This window comes from Dromiciops gliroides, chromosome 3, assembly GCF_019393635.1.
Source record: "Dromiciops gliroides isolate mDroGli1 chromosome 3, mDroGli1.pri, whole genome shotgun sequence".
Taxonomy (NCBI): Eukaryota; Metazoa; Chordata; class Mammalia; order Microbiotheria; family Microbiotheriidae; genus Dromiciops; species Dromiciops gliroides.
This window is the reverse complement of record NC_057863.1, coordinates 580,897,700-580,914,526: the sequence shown is the minus strand read 5'-3', so window position 1 is coordinate 580,914,526 and position 16,827 is coordinate 580,897,700. Positions and strand designations below refer to the sequence as shown.

Here is a 16,827-nt window from a genome sequence, read left to right as displayed (position 1 = left end):
TCTTGGGTCACAGACCCCTTTTACAACATGGTGATGCCTATGAATCCCTGTTCAGATGTTTTGTTGCCTATATTCATAATTGAAGGAAATGCTAAACTCTAGTTAGAGATGAGGAAAAATACAGACATAATTTTTCCTCTTTCAACTTCACAGACCCCCCCCCCTCAAAATCTAATCAACAAACACCCTGATTTAAAACCTTTGCTGTAGAAGCTCTGCTCTAGAATAACCAGATCAGACTACTCAGGAAAAATTCTTATTTTCATTGTTTTCCAGGGAACTAATAAAAATAGCAGTAGCAACAACAGCAGCTCCAAAGTCTTCATTTCTAATAATAACCCTGTGAGGTAGATGTGCAAATATTACTCTCCTCATTTGACAAATGAGGAGACTGAGACTGAGGAAACTGAGCTGACTTGCCCAGGATTCCATAGAAAATAAGTGGGCAAGCTAGCTGTGAGAAAAGCCCAATCTCTGAGGCAGGCCCCATCTTCCCATCCACCCACCGCCCAGCCCTCCCCTACGTTCCTGGTCTCAGGTGACCAGGTGCTACTGGATGTGCCTACCTCCCACCCAAGGTCCACCCTACCTGCTCCAGTTCTTGTTCTGCATATTTCTGGCGGCTGAGCTCATTTTCTGTACCCTCACGTAGTTCGCGAAGCCGGTGTGCCTCCTGTTTAGCAATGCTGATCTCATCTTGTAATTTTTTCTCCAGGTGCACTTTTTCTACTTCTACTGTCCGATGTTCCTCCTGGGCCTTCTGTAGCCTGTAGAAGATGAAAGACTATGTTTCATATATCCCAGATCATCCTCCTTAATCCTGTAACAAATCTATATGGAGAACCTAGTATGCCTGTTCTTAGGCTCTGTCAAGCTATAGAAGAGACAGGAAAAGGCATGGGTCCTTGTCCACTGTATTCAAGACAGCTAGGCCAAGTCAAGGAAGATGTACAAGAAAACGTGGGTTTGATCAAACTGTGGTGGAGACAAGGAGAGAAGGAGACCAGGCCCCTCTTAAAATCTGGTTGGGGGTCAAAGGCAGTTTTTAGGGTTAGCAAAGAAGATGCTACAGGAGAAAACAAACCTCACTAGCTCCTGAATAGGGCCAAGAATAAGGACACACCATGCCTTCTTGTCACACTCACTTTCTATTCCCAGTAGAATGTAAGCTCCTTGAGAGCAGGGACTGTTTTATGTTCATCTTTATGATGCACGTGCCTATCTAGTCAAGTGCCATGCACATATAGTGCTTGCTGCTTAATAATAGTGCTGTAGAGGGGATTCCCATCCAGGCACAGGTTGAACTAGATGGTCTCTCCAATTCTTGACAACTCTGAAATTTTATGATTCTCTCATTCCTCTGGGGTGTCTCCCTGTAGAGGCAAGGACCTGGGATTTTTCTGTTGCCCACCAGGTGGCGCCATATGTCCTAGTTATAACCAGGGCTGTGCTCTGGTGCCTTCCAACCTTGTTTTGGGGCTATGAAAGGGTCCGTGGACCTTTAAAGGCAGGAGTGAAAGGCAGTTTTATGGGTTAATGAAGAAAATACTATGGGAGAAAAATCTCACTAGCTCTAGAATAGGGCCACAGGTAAGAGCACACCTAACTTTCTTGTCAACTCACTTTCTACACCCATTTCTAGGGCTGCCTCATCCATGTGGCAAGAGCACTAGATTTGAGGTGAAGGAGAAACTGGGTTCAAATCCCAGATCTGACACTATCTGTGTGACCTTGAACAATTCATAATCTCTTTGGACCTCAATGTAAATCTGTAAAATGAGAGGGTTGGGCTCAAAGGTCTATAAAATCCCTTCCAGTTCTGACACAATAACGTTTTGGTATTTGGGATTATAGCATCATGGATTTAGGGTTAGAAGGGACTTTGAAAGGGAATCATATAGAATTTTAAGGTACCTCAGAAATAATTTTACAGATGAGGAGATAGAAGCCTAGAAAAGGAAAATGATCATGGTAAAACTCTAGAATATATTATTAAAGGGATAGGGGGCAGCTAGATGGCACAGTGGTTAAAGCACCGGCCCTGGATTCAGGAGTACCTGAGTTCAAATCCGGCCTCAGACACTTAACACTTACTAGCTTTGTGACCTTGGGCAAGTCACTTAACCCCCATTGCCCCGCAAAAAAAAAAAAAAAAAAGGGATAGTGAATGTCTAGAAAGGGAAGTGGTAAACCTGAAGAGGCTGAATGGCTTCAGGAAGAAGAGGGATGCCAGACTAATTTAATTCCTCATGTCTTTTTTTTTTTTTTTACCAGATTATTAAACTTTTATCAAGGGTATACTCTAGATATAGTTTACTAGACTAGAAGCAAAACACTTCATAATGTTTCAAGACCCTCTATAGCTCCTTCCTTTCCTCTTTACACTCAACCTAAATTCTATTCATCCTTCTTCTTTAAGGTTTTTTATCCATTCACCCCTGGGGTTCCCTCCCTCTACCCTGCCAGACGAGTTCCCAGGCTCTTCTTCCTAGGGGATTGCAATAATCTTCTCCCTGGTCTTCTCTTTTTTTCTCTTTCCTTTCATCCCTCCTACAAACAGAACCAAAATCAGTTTTCCAAAGCCCATCTCTGGCCAAATCCCTCTCCTATTTGGAAATCTGATACACCTTCCTATGGTCCTCAGACTCACCTGCCAGGAATTCCAAGCCCTGCACCTTTCCCTCTCTTCAGCCCCCCCCACCCCCGTTTATTCCAGTTCCCTTAGAGGAAAGCAGAAGTCTAACCCTCTTCCATATAACAGCCTTTCAAATATTTAGAATCACAAAAGAACAGATCCAGAGAGCACAACTGAGATCACCTAGCTTAACCCCCATCTTCGAAAAAGTATATCTGTATTATCTTTTTTTTTGGCGGAGCAATGAGGGTTATATTATCTTTTTTAATATTACCTACATTTCCTAATGTATTTCTCCCTTCTCCTTCCCAAGTTATGCCTTATAACAAAGAAAAAGAAAAGTAAAAAACAGTTCAGCAAGACTAACCGACACATCAAAAAAGTCAGACATTATATGCAGTCTTCTATATCCATAGTACCTAAACCCTGCAAAGAATATGGGGCAATGACTTCTCATATCACTTTTTTTGGGCCAAGCTTGGTCATTATAATTTTACAGCAGTTTTGAATGTTTTCTTATTACTGTTTCTTGTGTTTACTTTGCTGCAGTCATCATATTTATTATTGTGCTGGCTCTGCTAACTCCACTTTGCATCAATCCATGTGTTTTCCTACACTTCTCTATATCCATCATAGTAACTATTTCTTGCAACACTGTCATCAGCCCCATATTTAAAGAGAAGGAAGTTGAAGCACCCAGAAGTCAAGTCACTTGCTCAAGGTCACATCACAACAGGATAATAGCAGTGGCTGTGACACTCACTTGGTGACCCTCCTGCTCTTCTCTGAGCACAGTGATCACACTTCCTCCATGCCTGATCTCTCTCATAGTCCGTGCCACTTTGGCTCATTCAGCAGCAGTCGGCTGGATACAACTGGCTCCAGGCTCCCCCCACTCTATCTCCGGGATGCCCTCACTCCTCTCAACACTCAGCTCAAGGACCACAAGGGCTACTGCCAATGGGGGCTGCTCCTCATCCCTACTCAACATTTACTTTGCATTTGTTCCACATGTTGTTTCCCCCAGTAGAATATAAATTCCTTGAGAGCAGGGACTGTTTTATGTTCATCTTTATGATGCAAGTTCCTAGTCTAGTGTCACGTACATACAGAGCTTGTTGCTTAATAAGTGAACTGAACCTGTGCATATAATAATATTATAATTATTAGTAATAATATTATCATTTGTTTCGTGATTTAAGGTTTGAAAAACACTTTACACACACTTTCGCATTTGAGGCTCACAATAACCCTGTAAAGTAAGTGCTTATAGATATTATTATACTGATTTTAGAAATGAGGAAACTAAGGCAGACAAAAGTTAAGCAACTTGTTCAAGGTCATACAGCTAATTAGTGTCTGAAGAAGTAGGATTTGAATCTGAATCTGCTTACTCAAAGTCTAGCATTCTATCCAATGGCTCCTGTCTCTCTCTCCCCTAGAAGGTGAGTGTATCCTGAGGGCAGGGACTGTGTCCACTGGAAAGAGTGCTACAAAGAATCTCTGAGTTCTGACGCTACTATTTATTACCTGTGTGACCTTGGACAAGTCACTAGAGGTCTCTTTGGGCCTTAATCATTCATCTGTAAAATGAGGGGGTGAATGAACTAGCTGGCCTATACTGTCACTTTCAGTTTCAGATCTATGATTCTGTGATCTTCCTGGAGCATATAACAAATGTTCAACAAGTTCTTGCTGAATGAGAGCTGCTCTCTATAGCCGTATCTGTCTTGTCTTATGTAAATTATTTCTTGGTTTTTTTACTTAAACATCACAAAATGTCAGGACTGGATACTGTCTGATTCATCCCCTTCATTTTAGATAGAAGAAAGGCAGCATGACATAATGGAAAGAGCCCTGGATTTATATTCAGAAGACCTGGGTCAAAAATCTAGCTCTGCCACTTACTACAGTTTTGATCTGGGCAAATCCCTAGCCCATTATGGGTCTTAGTCTCCTCTGTAAAATGAGGGAATTGGAGGGGCAGCTAGGTGGCGCAGTGGATAAAGCACTGGCCTTGGATTCAGGAGGACCTGAGTTCAAATCCAGCCTCAGACACTTGACACTAGCTGTGTGACCCTGGGCAAGTCACTTAACCCTCATTGCCCTGCAAAAAAACAAAACAAAACAAAACCAAAAGAAAAATGAGGGAATTGGGCTAAATGATCTCTAAGGCCCCTTCTGGCTGTAAACCCTATCCCAAGAAAGTGAAGCCTAAAAAAGATTTTTCTAAAGTCACGTGGGCAATAAATATGAATGAAATTCAGGTTCAATATAAGAAAGAATTTCCTAATGATAAGGGCTATTAAAACCTGCAATATAGTATAAGGCAAACTGTGAAAGTCTCTCTTTGGAGAGAGTGAAGTCAACTATTCATTTGACTGTCCAGAAGCAAGGATATTGCCTGGATGACTATTAGAGCCAGAGAATTTCATGAATATACACAACTTAGCAAGGTTCAGAGGTAGGATGATCAAAGATAACACTTTCTCTTGTGATAGAGAGAGATTATTTTCTTTTAATTCTCTGGCCAGTATGGTAGGATGAAAAAACACTGGAATAAGGAGAGTTGAATTTGAGTCCTAGCTTTGTCATTAACTTTTTGTGTGACACAAAGCAACTGACCTCTCCAGATCTCCATTTGCTCAATTATAAAATGAGGGATTGATGTCTTTAAAGTTTCTTCATAGGATCCAGAGTAAGAAGGGACCACAGAGATCATCTAGTCCAATTATTTCACTTTACAGATTAGGAAATTGAAGATCAAAGAAGTGACTAAGGGGCGGCTAAGTGGTGCAGTGGATAGGGCACCGGCCCTGGAATCAGGAGGACCTGAGTTTAAACCCGGCCTGAGACACTTGACACTTACTAGCTGTGTGACCCTGGGCAAGTCACTTAACCCCAATGGCCTCACCAAAAATAAATAAATAAATAGATAGATAGACAGATAAACAAATGAATGAATGAATAAATAAGTGAATGAATGAAGTGGCTCATCCTAAAAGTTGGCATCCCACTCCCCTCTCCCAACAGTAGTCTCTGAAGACCCACTCATATACCTCTCCTGGAGGTCATGAAGGCTCTGCTCAGCTCTGTGTAGCCCCTCCAGGTCTTTCATCATCTTCTTCATATGCTCCTTGGAGTATCGGTTTTGAATGTAGGCGAACCAACATCCACCCACCCCAATGACGATGGACACAACCAGCATGAAGTCCTTCAAATGGTTATGGCGGGTCACTGCAAAAGAGAATGGCAAGCAGGTTAATCATACCCCAATCCAGTTATCTGTATATTCCTCTCCTGCATGTCTCTGATTGGCAGGGCCACAGACAGTGGGACCAGGGTCACCAAACAGAAACAGTAGCAATTAAATCCTTCTTGATATGGTGCCTCAGTCAAAGCCTAACCCACTGCCTCTAAGGACACCCCATGACTGTCTCAGTGTCTGCAATGCCCCTGAGACATTCAGTCTAGATTAGACAAAACTGACAAAAGTTTATTAAGTGGCTAAAGTGTGCAGGGTACTGTGCTCAGTACTCAGACTACAAAAATGAAAACATCACCTTTTCTCTGCCCTAAATTAAAACAGAGGAGAAAATCCACATATACAAATAACTATGATACTTATTGTCTAGCATTCAAAGCCCTCCATAATCTGATAATCCATACTCTATCTTTTCAACCTCATCTAATCTTTTTCTCCTATATGTACTCTATATCCCATTCAAATTCAAATCCCTGTCCTCTATACACATCAGACCTTGGCCTACATTGTTCCCTAGGTCTAGAATGTCTTTCCTATAATTTTCTTTTTTTTTTTTTTAGTTTTTTTAGTGAGGCAATTGAGGTTAAGTGACTTGCCCAGGGTCACACAGCTAGTAAGTGTTTGTTTGTTTGTTTTTTTAGTAAGGCAATTGGGGTTAAATGACTTGCCCAGGGTCACACAGCTAGGAAGTGTTAAGTGTCTTGAGGCCAGATTTGAACTCAGGTACTCCTGAATCCAGGGCCGGTGCTCTATCCACTGTGCCACCTAGCTGCCCCTTATCATTTTCTTTAAAAAAAAAAAAAATTGGGGGGTTGATATCTTCTGTTCCTATATGATGTTTATTTCTAAATATATTCCTCCCCATTCCTCTTAGATATCTCTTGTTACAAAGAATAAAAATTAAAGGAAAAAAAAACAACTTGGCAAAATTAACCAACACACTGACCAAGTATGCAATGTTCCACATGCACAGTCTCTCATCTCTGCAAAGAAGCAAAGGAGGGTCATTTTCTCATCTCTTCATTGGGACCAAGTTTGGTCCTTAAAATTCCAAGATTCAGTTTCCTTTTTTTTTTGTTCAGTTGTTACTACCCACCTAATTGACACTATTATAGTCACTGTTTATATTGTTTCTCTGGTTCTACTTATTTCACTTATATCAGCCTTCTATCATTTTCACCTGTTAAATTACTACTTACACTTTTATAACATCAAATCAAATACCACCTCCTCCTAGAAGCTTCCTCTGATTCTCTCAGCAGGAAATGACTTTCTACCTCAGACCTTGCATAACCCTTTGCACCATACAGAATGTCCTTTAATATATAATAGTACAAAATATGTGTGTGTGTGTGTGTGTGTGTGTGTGTATAAAATAGTGCATAGTAAGTTATCTATAAGTGTCAAGTGCCTGAGGCCGAATTTGAACTCAGGTCCTCCTGAATCCAGGGCTAGGGCTTGCGCCACTGTAGTATCAACTAGCTGCCCCCAAGAAACTTAATAAATACTTTAGGATCACAGTGGTAGGAAGACTCTCTGAACCATTCAAGACCCTACTTATCTAACATCTCTCCTATCTCACTGCCTAAAATTCATTATCTAATCTCATTGTCCCATTCTCACCTATATACCTTATTTGTTATTCTTTTGACCTGAAGGGGCCTCTCCTTCCTCCTCACTTTTTCTAGAACCTATCTGTCCTTCAAGAGACAGCTCAAGTCCTAATTCCTCCAGGAATCCTTCCCAAACTCTCTAAATGCTTCCTTGAGTCAGGGGCCACATCTTCTCCTTCTATCCCTTCACAGTACACAACACAGTAAATTTTCAGGACATATTGATTTAGTGTCCCACAAGAAAGACGGAAGAAGATAGATGATAAAGAGCTCATAGTAAAGTTGGAGAGATAAAACTCACATATTCAAATGCTAAAATAAGTACCACAGACTCTAAGGGCTGTGACAACTCAAATAATTTCAAGTTTCCTGAGGGCTGTAATGCTTTAGAAGTCTTCTAGAAGGAAGACAGACTCAAGCTGAGCTTCAAAAGATGTTTAAGAACTGGATGACAGAGGGGAAAATTAAAGGAGTGAGGCAGGCTCAATAAGTACAAAGGTACTTATGTATGTGTTGGGGATGCTAACCCCACTGGAGTAGAAAGACTAGAATGTAATGAGAACCATCTGAGAGATCTGGGGATGAGTGAAATAGAAAACAAAGACTTTTTGTTTTGGCTTTAGAGTCCAATTCCTACAGTGCTTTTGGCTAGCCTCCAGGAGTCCTGAGAGGGACAAAGGGCCTCTGGGCTGTGACAATGAAGGACAAGCTCAAAGACACCCAAAGGTCTTTGGGAAGAATATAATGTCTCTCCAGTCAATATGTCTAAATAATCACTCAGGGGATTCTTCCCTTTGAGAATCTGAGAATGGGATATATTAAAGAACCCAATCTCCTCATTTGAAAGATGAGGAAACTGAGCCCCACAGAGGTGAAATTACTTGTCCTTGCCCAAGGTCACACTGGTAGGTATTTAGAAACAGAGCACAAGTCTCAGTAGTAGGGCAGAGAACTAACAGGTCTCCGGACTGCAAGTCTAGTGTTGGAAAGAGTGCTGCACAATGTTGTTTTCACTTTAAACTCCATCTGCATTCTACACAGTTTCAAGATTCTGATTCTATGAATCACTACTTGTCTCACTATTTTAATGGAAGGAATTAGCTAGAATTGCATGAGCCCCAAACCAGATTATGTGCTGGTAGCCCACAGCCTAGGGGAATCAGACAATTTCCTGATCTTTAAATTACAGTGGCCTATAATCAGAACAGAATCCCTAATTAATTTAAATTGTGCTTCTCCAATTTACCTTATAGAGGAGGAGATATATCTATGTAACTGTTCTTTTGGGTCATACTTTTTTCTTCTCAAATCATATCCCTCTCCCCACCAAAAAATAGGCCTTTAAAAAATTTAGTAGAGAAATCTTGAGGTGACGCAAATGCCCCCAATTCCCCTTGTGAGAAAATAATGGGTTTTGGAATGCCCAACAACACCCCCACCCCCACCACCCCTCCATTCGAGGAGATTCTATTAAGATTGATTGGACTGACTCACTTGAAGTTGACTTGATAGAAACCATACCAACCTGAGATGCTGGCTCTCAGGGGGTGGGTTCTCTGACCGTGGCATATTCTGCTCATGGACCGCCCTCAAGTCCAATGAAACAATGGATTTTTGTGATGCTAACCAATCAGCTTGAAGCAGTGTGTAAGGCCTGCCTCTCCTCCAGATGCAGAGAAAGCTTCCACTTGCAGTTTGGCTCTTGGACAGGCTCATGGTGGAGGACTTGGAGGAAGAAGCAGGCCAGGCTGGAGCTCTAGGCTAGATAGGCCTTTTCTTAACTTTCTGACTCAGGTGTTCTCTTGGTATGCTAAAGCATACCAAGTATTAGTAACATAAATGCTTAATGCCCCAAACTGCTGCTAAAGCTTCTAATTTATAAGTAACAACTATAGTAGGAACCCCACCTAATTTTCCCTGAACTTGGGACAGAAATAATGTGACCACATTTAGTTTTACACATCACACCCTTTCAGCCCTGTCCTTTACCTCCAATCTGATGACATAAGCCAGAGAAAGTCACTAATGCAAAGATTTTGTTTATTTCAATTGCTTCATTCATCATCAAAAATACATTAAGAACTTCAATTAGAAATGTAGGCAGAAAAGGCTTGGAGCAGAGAGTAAGTTAGGAGAAGTTGGGAAGCAGACAGTTCAATATAATTAAAATATTTCACATTTCTATGGCACCTTATGGTTTCCAATGTATTTTCCTCACAACAACCCCATAAGATAGGTAGTATGAGTATCATTCCCATTTTACAGGTTAGTAAAGTAAAGCCCAGAGTCACATAATTGGATGTGCCAGAGCTAGGATTTGAACCCAGGTCTCTAGGCCACTGTGAGAAATGGGTAGTTGTCTCCTCTCAATGTGGATATAACAGTCAGTCATAATCCCCCTGACCTGTTTGTAGGACAAAGGTCTCAGATCCCCTCCTCCCCCTCAGGTTAGCAAGGTCACATGGTTCAAGGAGCCCTGGTCTCAGTAAGATCAGCTCCAGAGTTGTGCCCATATAAGGAAGTATAAGGTCCACTCCTGAGTTATGCCCATACAAGGAAGAGGGGTGGGAATACTGCGTTCCAATTAGCTAGTTTTTGCATGTAGATTGTAACCCCACCAGTGATGAAAAAGGGGAGGGTCCATTCGAGTTAGGGACTAGGGTATAAAACAGGGCCTGCAAGCCCCCTTTCTGGGCACCCACTAGCTGCACACTAGGGTGCCTCCTTCCCATGAGAAGAAAATAAAGAGCCTTTGTCACCTTGCTGCTGAGTTCCTGAGAATTATTGAGAAGAGGATGGATTTTTCCCTCACAGCCACAAATCAAGCACTCTTTGCATTATATGTTTTCTCTCTTCCTGATAATCAAAGCTGTCTCAAAATGGCTACCTCATGAAGAAGTGAATTTTCCATCACTAGAAGTATTCAAGAAAATGTTGTCAGGACTAATGATCGATAATGCTACCTACCTCCTGACAGAGAGGTTGTTGTAGGCCCAAAGTACCCCAGAAGTTCTCTGGGGCACATGGAGGAATCTTCTCCTTGAGAAACTAAACCAGAGGACAGATACGCCTAGAGAGATAAGTGGAACCAGATTGGACTGAGCTAGCTTCAGGACCTCCACCCTTCATTCTGATCTCCCTTACCCTTGGGGAGATAACTTTGGGTGTGACTGCTGCCTTTGTGTCCTGAAGAGAGAGATGGCTTGAGAGATCTGTAGCCACTCCTCACCCAATTCCTTTAGTCACTACCACTGGTGGATGGTCCTCCCTCACTAAAGGAACTTTCCACAGTCAAATGGTCACACCCCCATCAGTCCCCTATAAAAGTACCTACCAGCCTCCTGCTTGAGGAGATTGGTACCTCAGAGCCACGTGCTTTGTTCCATACCTATCTCCCCATGAGAAGGTCCAAGGATTTCTTTCATGGTTTCCCCCCTCCTCCTTCCCTTGCCCCTAAATAAACTACCATTTTGTCCTAACTGCTTTTGTGTGCAAGAGGGTGTAATTCTTGTTTTGTTTTGTTTTGTTGAGGCAATTGGGGTTAAGTGACTTGCCCAGGGTCACACAGCTAGTAAGTGTTAAGTGTCTGAGGCCGGATTTGAACTCAGGTACTCCTGACTCCAGGGCCGGTGCTCTATTCACTGCACCACCTAGCTGCCCGAGGGTGTAATTCTTTAAAGAGGAATTCTTAAGAACCCCAACCCCATACCCCATTTTCCCACCATAACAAGGTGATGGACTAATATGTAAAATAAGAAACATATTTTTTTGGATATGATCAAGATGGAGGTTTGCTTTGCTGGACTATGGCTATTTGTTATAAGGATTTTGTTTTTCCTTTTTTCCAGTCTGGGGGGAGGGGGGCTGGGGAGAGGGAAGGGAGAGATAGGAGGGAGAAAATAAAATTATTTTTTAAATTTAAAAAAGAAGCTATCAGGGAAATTGTCTAGGTGATTCATCCATCAGCCAGGGGGTTGGAGACTTACTAGCTGTGTGACCTGACACAAGTCACTTAATCTCTGGGCTTCAGTTTGCTCATCTGAAAAAAACAGGCTAATGAGAATTTCATAGGCCTGTTGTGAGGAAAGCACTCTCTAAGCTTTGTGGCACTGTAACGACTGGAGTGACGCCACCTGCTGGAGAGTGACTGTAGGAAAGCTCCGCCATGAGGAGAAGGCGTCTGAGGGTAAGCCATGTGGTCAGGTCCTTGGCATCAGGTAGTTTCGTTTGCTCATGGGTGTTTCTAACAAAGCTGCCAGCCAATTAGCTTGGAGCTGGGGGGGGGGGGGGGAGAATGTTCCCAGCTTCACAGGAAGCGTTGGGCCCTTTTTGGTTCCTGACCTCATCATGGCAGGTCGGATGCTGGGGTCTCTTGGAAATAGTTAGATTTTTACCTTTCTCTCTGATCCTAATGCTCTTTAACAAATATTTAAACACTTAAATACTCTTGCTAAAGCTTATAATTTATTGGCAACTGGGGCAGTTTGGTGGCACAGTGGATAAAGCACTGGCCTTGGATTCAGGAGGACCTGAGTTCAAATCTGGCCTCAGACACTTGACACTTACTAGCTGTGTGACCCTGGGCAAGTCACTTAACCCCCATTGCCCTACAAAAAATAAATTAAAAAATAATAATAATTTATTGGTGACCACTCATTAGATGTTAGTAGTATAGCTAGAATTTTAGCTCCTTACAGCACTAAGGAAAGAGGAATTATTCTTATTGTGTGACTAGATGATATCTAAGGGGTTTTTCATCTCTAAGAATATAGGATATTCTGGGACAGGATCCTGAGGCCTCAACAGGGGGATGTATAAATGTCTAATAAACAGTGCTTGCTCTCAAGAGCTTGTAGTCCAACTTGGGAGTTATGTCCAACCTTTATGAACTTGTTAGCAAATACAAGTTGTAACGATTGGAATGATGCCACCTGCTGGAGACTTACTGTAGAAGAGTTCCGCCCATGAAGCGAAGGTCTTTGAGTGCAAGACCAGGAGTCTTTTCTTTGGCATCAGGAAGTGATGCGGGCTAGTGGGAGGAGGAAGGAAGAGACTGGCGCTTGGTCTCACGCTCTTTCCTTTAGACTCTGGTGGAGAGCGGACCTAGAAATGTGCTCTCCCTTTAATAGATAGGAATCTAGGCCTTTCTCTCTCTTTACCAAATTCTTATTCTCCTTAATAAATGCTTAAAAGTCTAACTCTTGCTAAAGCTCATAATTTATTGGCGACCACTCATTAGATATTTTAGACAGTTTAGCTAGCATTTTAGCCCTTAACAAAGTCATGGCAGAACCAAGAGCTAAACTGCAGTACAGATACTAAGGGTTATTATAGAAACTCAGAAAGGAAAGACTGGCATGGGTTGAAATTGTCTGGGAATGCTTCCTAGAGGAAACAAGACTAGAAGAGGAGGAGTATAAAATCTGGTTAAGTGGGTTGGATGAAAAAAATAGAAAAACCTAACAAAAGCTCCCTGATCTCTCAGGATCAGAACCCTAACAGTGAGAGTTTGGGGAAAACTAGGCTCACCCTCTATGACATCCCTGCTTATCCATAAATAACCTCATTGTTCTTAAATCTATTTTTAGACTGTACCATCCACTGAGGTAATAGATTCCTGAAATTTATTTCCTGCAGAGAAATTTTACCAGCCCACATATCCCTCTGTCTTCTGAATTCTACCCAAGCCCAAATAACAGTTCTTACATTGAACTCTATTTCATAGATAAGGTTGTGCTAAGGGAGAAAAGGTAAAGTTATAGACACTCTGTCTCTGGTCTCCCAGCTTTTCTTGTCTTGGCCACCAAGAGACCTCAGATAGTTAGGTATGAGTCCTGGCTCTGGAGTCAGGGGTGATCCAAAATACAGTATTTGGGAAGTGGATGAACTGGCCAAGGAGTCTGACTCTCCTGGAATAACAACTGTCTCAGAACCGAAACCAACTCTGGGGATTAAGAGATACAGTGACCCACCTGAGCTCATTACACCAGGAGATCCTAGTGATCCCTGGGCAGCCTTGTGGCACCATGAGAAGAGAACACATGCCTGAAAGTATGTGTTGACTGGGCTGGCGATGAGCCACAGGCAAACAACAGAGACTACTAAGGACTCTTGACTACAAGAGGTTTTAAAGAACAAAAGTGTCTGGCTGAGTGGAGATCAGAGAGACACAGTTCCAAATGATGACAGGCCCTTCAGAAAAAGATGCAGCAAAAGCTAAAGGTGCCCATTATGGACAGGACTGTTTGTGGAAGCCTGCATTCTTAGATCAGAGTCCGTGCTGGCTTCACAAAATATACTTTTCTCTATAGACAGATAAATGCTTCATTTTTTCTGGAAGACAGTCATCTGACAAACTGCTCTATCCAGAATACAAACAAGGAACCAGGAGGCCAATAGTGAAAATCAATATCATGAAGCCCATGACAGCTCACATCCCTAGAGTCCTCTAAGATTTATAAAATGCTTTCTCCCACAACAGTCCTGTCAATTAGAGTGCCATGATTACAATTCCTATTTTACAGATTAGAAAACTGAGGCTCAGAAAAGTAATAATTAAAGAGTAAACATTCCTTTAAGGGCAGTTAAGTAGTGCAGTGCATAGAGAACCGAGTCAGGAAGATCTGAGTCCAAATTCAGCCTTAGACACTTACTAGCTATGTGATCCTGAGCAAGTCATTTAACCCCTATTTGCCTCAGTTCCTCATCTGTAAAATGTTCTTCATCTCTCACTGGAGAAGAAAATGGCAAATCACTTCAATATCTTTGCCAAGATAAGATATCACATAGAGTAAGACATGCCAGAACTAAACAACAAACATTCCCTACTGCTTTACAATTTACGTAGTACTTTATGCTCACAACAATCCTGAAAAGAAGGGTTACTGTCCCCATTATCCCTAATTCTGAGCTAAGGAACCTGAAGCAAAGAGTTAAGTGACTGAACCTCTGGTCATACAGCTAATGAGGCAGGATTTGAACTCAGGTCTTCCTGATTCCAAGTCCAGCACCATCCCTACTAAAACACCTTGATGCAGTGTCATACAGGTTGTAAGTATAAGAGGGTTTCTTGTACTCTTTCCACTTCACTAAATTCTTCCAATGTTCATATTCTTTAGTCACATAAGAGAACCATAAACCTTCCCTCAATGCTTATTTACTCTTACTTTACTGAAAGTTCTAACAATCCCATTTATCTGCCTTTCTATTCTCCAACAGATAAGGGAAAAGAAACACTGGAAAGAAAAGAGGCAGGTGCACTGAGCTGTGGAGAAGCAAGGGAAGCATCCAAGCCTCAACTATGAAAAGCACAGCTAATGGGCCACTGCCATAAGAGCACTATCAATCGCCATCTCTTTATGTCTAGATCCATTCCTCTACCCTCTCCTACCTGAAATACGCCATACTCTCCAACAACAACAAAATAAACAAGGGGGAAAGTAACTCAACAAAACAAGCCAATATAGAAATGAGTCTAACAGCAGATGCCACATTCCATATGTACAGTCTCCCATCTCTGCAGAGAAGTGAGAGAAATGCACCTTTTTTTCTTTGGGGATATACTTGGTTGTTATAATTACACAGTATTCAGCTCCATTAATGCTGTTCTTTGCATTTACATTGCTACTGTCAGTGTGAATATTGCTTTCCTGGTTCCGCTAATGTTGATCCACATCAGTTCCTAAGTCTTCCCATACTTCCCCAAATCCTTCATATCCAACATTTCCTACAGTACAGTAATAATTCCATTACGTTATGTACTGAATTTCTTTATGAGTCCCTTATCAATGGATATCTATTATTTACAATTCTCTGCTATCATAGAAAATAATGCTGTGAATATTTTGGTTTACATGGGAACATTTTTTTTTTTAATCTCCTTAGGGTATATGGCTAACAGCAGGATCTCTGAGCAAAGAGAATAAACATTTCAATCATTTTTAATCATTATTACAAATAAGCATTAGATTTTTTTGACTGCTATATCAAATAACTGATACATACTAGTCTTCAATTCATTTAACACCACACCCGACCTTTTCAGATTAACTGCTATCTAGCCATGGCTCTTCCATCTTAAATGTAGCATTTTATATTTAATCACGTGAAATTCCATCTTAAACTTGGTCCTCTATTGTAGTCTGTCAAGCAGTTTTTGGATCCTGTATCCAATGTGTTAGCTATGCCATTCAATTTTATATATTCTGCATATTTCATTAGTATGTCATAGCCTTTATCTGAGTCATTTATAAAATTTTTAAAAGCTAAAGACATCCTTCTAGTATATCAAGTTATAAATGACTATTCTTTGTCATTCAACCACTTACAAATTCATCTAAGTGTACTATAATCTAGTTCATGTCTCTCCATCTCATATTCAAGAATAGTGCATTCCCAACAATGTAGGCTAGATGATGTATTTTACTAAAGTAATTTTACATGTATATGGCAAATTAAAATTAGGAAAAAAATAAGGGGCAATGAGAAGAGGCATGGTAGATATAAGTAGGGTGTAGTATGTTACTGATGACTTATTGTGTATATACGGTGGAATGAAAAACATCACTGGAAACCTATGGCAAGAAAGTGGACTGATACCATAAGAAGGAAAGAAAATAGATGTGCAACACTAGTGTTGCAGTGTACCCCAAGACACAAAAGGAACCAGTGGAAAACTGCTGTATTGTGCAGCATGAGAAAAGGTGTGGAGCAACTTCCCCAGTTGAATTTCTACCCATCCTTTTGTGAGAAAATAATTATTAATAATGAATTTCTAGGAGAAACCCAGATGTGTTAGCTGCTCTCTCCCCCTCACCAGAAACCAGCCTGGGATGAGCCTTCAGTTTAACAAAAGGAATGCAGATTGATCCTTCAGATTAGCAAGGGGAAGAAGCAACCCCTTGATGGCTGGAATTTCACGTCAATCAATGGAGCTGAATGATGCTAACCAATTAGCTTAAATTTATGTGTAGTGATGGCTCTCTTGGCTCTTGGCTCTCTTCTTCCTGGGACTCTCCGCTCTCCTCACCCTCTTGGCTCAATAAGCTGGGTATGTAATTGTTTAGGCCTGTAAGCCTGGAACTAGTGGGGAGGTCAGGGAGACACGAAGTCAATACTTTAATAATATGTGATATTAATTAGTAATGAATGCTTCCTGCCAAAAAAGGGTGCAATAGCCATTAATTGCTAAGTAGCAATATTTTAGAAAACCCAGCCTAGCCCCCCAATAATTTTGATAAAACACTTTAAAATCCAACTTAAATGAAATTTCCAAGAAACTTCCATGACTTCTTCATTTCATCAAGCCCCCAGAA

At 41.3% G+C, this 16,827-nt stretch overlaps 1 protein-coding gene across 12 annotated transcripts in view; it reads right to left on the bottom strand.

Annotated features, from left to right (window-relative positions):
• Nucleotides 1–16,827, bottom strand: part of STIM1 (stromal interaction molecule 1) — a 258,245-nt gene that overhangs the window by 15,001 nt on the left and 226,417 nt on the right. For all 12 annotated transcript variants that reach the window (XR_006355528.1, XM_043991779.1, XM_043991776.1 and 9 more), the window contains 2 exons: nucleotides 5,695–5,872; nucleotides 590–767 (listed from right to left, as the gene is read on the bottom strand). Coding sequence is in view for 11 of the 12 variants with exons in the window: in XM_043991779.1 (XP_043847714.1) it covers nucleotides 590–767; nucleotides 5,695–5,872 (356 nt within the window). In the remaining variant the exon portion in view is untranslated. The remainder of the gene's footprint in view (nucleotides 1–589; nucleotides 768–5,694; nucleotides 5,873–16,827) is intronic.